The sequence below is a fragment of the Diceros bicornis genome, chromosome 4, assembly GCF_020826845.1.
Source record: "Diceros bicornis minor isolate mBicDic1 chromosome 4, mDicBic1.mat.cur, whole genome shotgun sequence".
In the NCBI taxonomy this organism is placed as follows: domain Eukaryota; kingdom Metazoa; phylum Chordata; class Mammalia; order Perissodactyla; family Rhinocerotidae; genus Diceros; species Diceros bicornis.
Genome location: NC_080743.1, coordinates 57,301,822 through 57,304,410, shown reverse-complemented (window position 1 = coordinate 57,304,410; position 2,589 = coordinate 57,301,822). Strand labels below are relative to the sequence as shown.

At 46.5% G+C, this 2,589-nt stretch overlaps 1 protein-coding gene across 1 annotated transcript; it reads right to left on the bottom strand.

The window, feature by feature from the left end:
- Positions 1-1,425: 1,425 nt before the first annotated feature.
- LELP1 (late cornified envelope like proline rich 1) lies at positions 1,426-1,710 on the bottom strand. The gene has a single exon (XM_058537440.1). The coding sequence runs from the start codon at positions 1,708-1,710 to the stop codon at positions 1,426-1,428; it is 285 nt and encodes a 94-aa protein (XP_058393423.1).
- Positions 1,711-2,589: the final 879 nt, after the last annotated feature.

Genomic DNA, 2,589 nt, shown 5'->3' with positions numbered 1-2,589 from the left:
AACAGGAGCGCCTCATGCCCAACCCATCAACAAGCTGGGGCTGCAGTGGCGGAGGACCTTACCATGTGAAGGGAGCGCTAGGAGAGGAGGAGACCCACCCTGAAGAGGAGTGGAGACTGGTGGAGATGAGAAAGATTGAAAAGGTAGCAGTGAGTCCAGGGTCCCAGGCCCTGAGTCCTGTTTCCTACAGTTCTATGTCCCCCCCCCCACCCTAATATCCTGCCCAGTAATATGAACTGATAAACTCCCTTTTGTGAATTAAGCCAGTTTGACGTGAACTCTTTCTAGCTACTTGTAAATAATCCCCACTAACATATCAGCTGTGAATGCTTTTCCTATTCCTCATTCCTAACTGAGATCCTCCCAGACTTATCCTTTTCTATTCTTTTTTGTACTTAAGATTTTCTTTGGAAATTTTATAGCTTCACAGAAGGTTGCAAAAATAGAGATCCCTTGTACCCTTCCCTGGAATCCTGTCAATGGTAACATGTTACATAACTATAGCTCAGTGTCAAAGCCAGCCAACTGACATTGGTGTAATCTGCAACTCCTTTTTTATTTTTTAAAAGAATGCTTAGCCATGCTTACAAGTATAAGTTAGAACCTGACTGTTGCACTCAGCAGACTTAGAGCCTGAGGAGGAAGAGAAGAACAGGGCAATTACATTCAGATGTGATGTGTCACACCTGGGCAGGTGCACAGTGCTCTCCTCACCAAGCACTCGCCACGTCCAAGCAAACCAGGCACTTGGCGTTTGTTAACTCCTTAAGCCTCATGACAATGCCGTAACACCAGTACTATTAGCATCATCATTCCTTTTACAGAGAGAAGGAAACCAAAGCAACTTGCTTAAGGTCACAAAGTTGTTAGGGAGCAGAGCTAGAGTAAACTCATGAGGCTTGTTTTCAGAGTGTTCTGCCCAAGCATTATGTAATGAGATTAACAACAAAGGGTAGAATTCTTTTCCTGAGACTCCTTGGATTTTTCCTTAATGTCCCATTTCTCTTCCCCCCTCACACCCTCTTCCTCTCTCATGCCCACTTGAGTTTCTGGGGTTAGCTACTCTAACAGTCCTATTTACAGCTCTTTCAGGCTGCGCTCTAACAGGGGTGGTCTTCCCTGGGTGCACCCCTCAGAAGGTGTCCCATCCCTCTACACAGCAGGGGATGTGGGTCAGAGGGGAGGCCGTCTTCAAAGACTGTGAAGGGCCGGAGTCCTAGCCTCACTCTCCAGGGATTGCTTCTTGGTGGTTTAGCACTGTAAAAAAACCAAGTAAACCAAAAACTGCCAGGAAACCAGGAGAAGAAAGTCTTGCACAGCAGAGGAACACATTTACTTGTCAGTTCATGGCTTTAGCTCTCAGCCCCAAGGTGGTGATCATGGTGGAGATGATGGAGGTGGTGGGCTGGTGAAGCTCTTGGTACCTCACTCTGGGGGTGGGCAGGGTGGTGGGCATTTAGGAGGACAGGGCTTGCAACAGGGCTTGGGAGGGCAGGGAGGTGGGCATGGCGGAGGGCACGGTGGGGGGCATGGCTGGCACTTTGGTGGCACTGGGCACTTCTCCCGTGGGCACTTTTCAGAGCACCGTTGCAGCAGCTTCTTTAAACAGCTGGGCTGGCATTTGGTCTCACACTTTTGTTCACACTTGGGATCACAGTTCTTGGGCTCATTCTTGGGTTCGCTAGATTTATTTTTATCATCACTCGACATACTTTCTTGATTTTCTGGGCCCTGCAAAGAAATATGGGACAGGTTGTATGTGGGACACCACACTGCAAAGTGACAGAGAACCAGTACAGCTGCCCCACTCACACCTGATGCCCATCCTCGTTCTTAAGAAAGACTTTCCCAGGATGTGTTCAGGCCCTAGACCAAATTCTTATATAAGGGCTGTCCTCTTGTCCTTGTAGTGGATTAGTGATGGCATTTCTTGATCTCTCCGCCCTTACTCTGCCTTCTTTTCACTTATCTTGTCTCCTTCCCATAGCCTCTAGCAGGAGTCTTTAACCTAGGGTCCTGGGGGTCCACCTCCTCCCAACCATAAGAAGCATATTTAACCATATATTTATCAATGTAGTTGGTATCTTCTGTAATCCCATGTATTTTATTTAATTCATTTAAAAATATTATTCTGAAGAGTCCATAAGTTTGATAGACTGCTAAAGACATCTATGGCACAACAAACATTTTAAAGAACTGTAAGACCACCTCCCCATCCTTCTGGAAATGGAGATGGAAGGAGGGTATACTGGGGGACTTAGGGACCCAGGACATTCTTTCAATCCTGTGTTCTGCCTAGGGCCTCAAAACCTTGAGAATTGCTTTCTTCACTGAAGACTTGGGACAGCAAGATAATTGAATCCGTAATATGGCTGGGCTCCCATGAACCACTCTAGGAACTCCTTCCCCCCGAGTGACAAGGGCAAGAGAGGAAGTCAAGAGAGGAGATGAACTGGGAAATTCTAATTCCTCTGAAAATATGATTGTTAGAGCCACAAAATATGATTTTAAGGAGGAATTCTTTTTCCCCCTCTGTTGAGTTTTGCCTTGAGCTAGGTTTTCCTCTATGGACGGTTTGACTTCTAGATA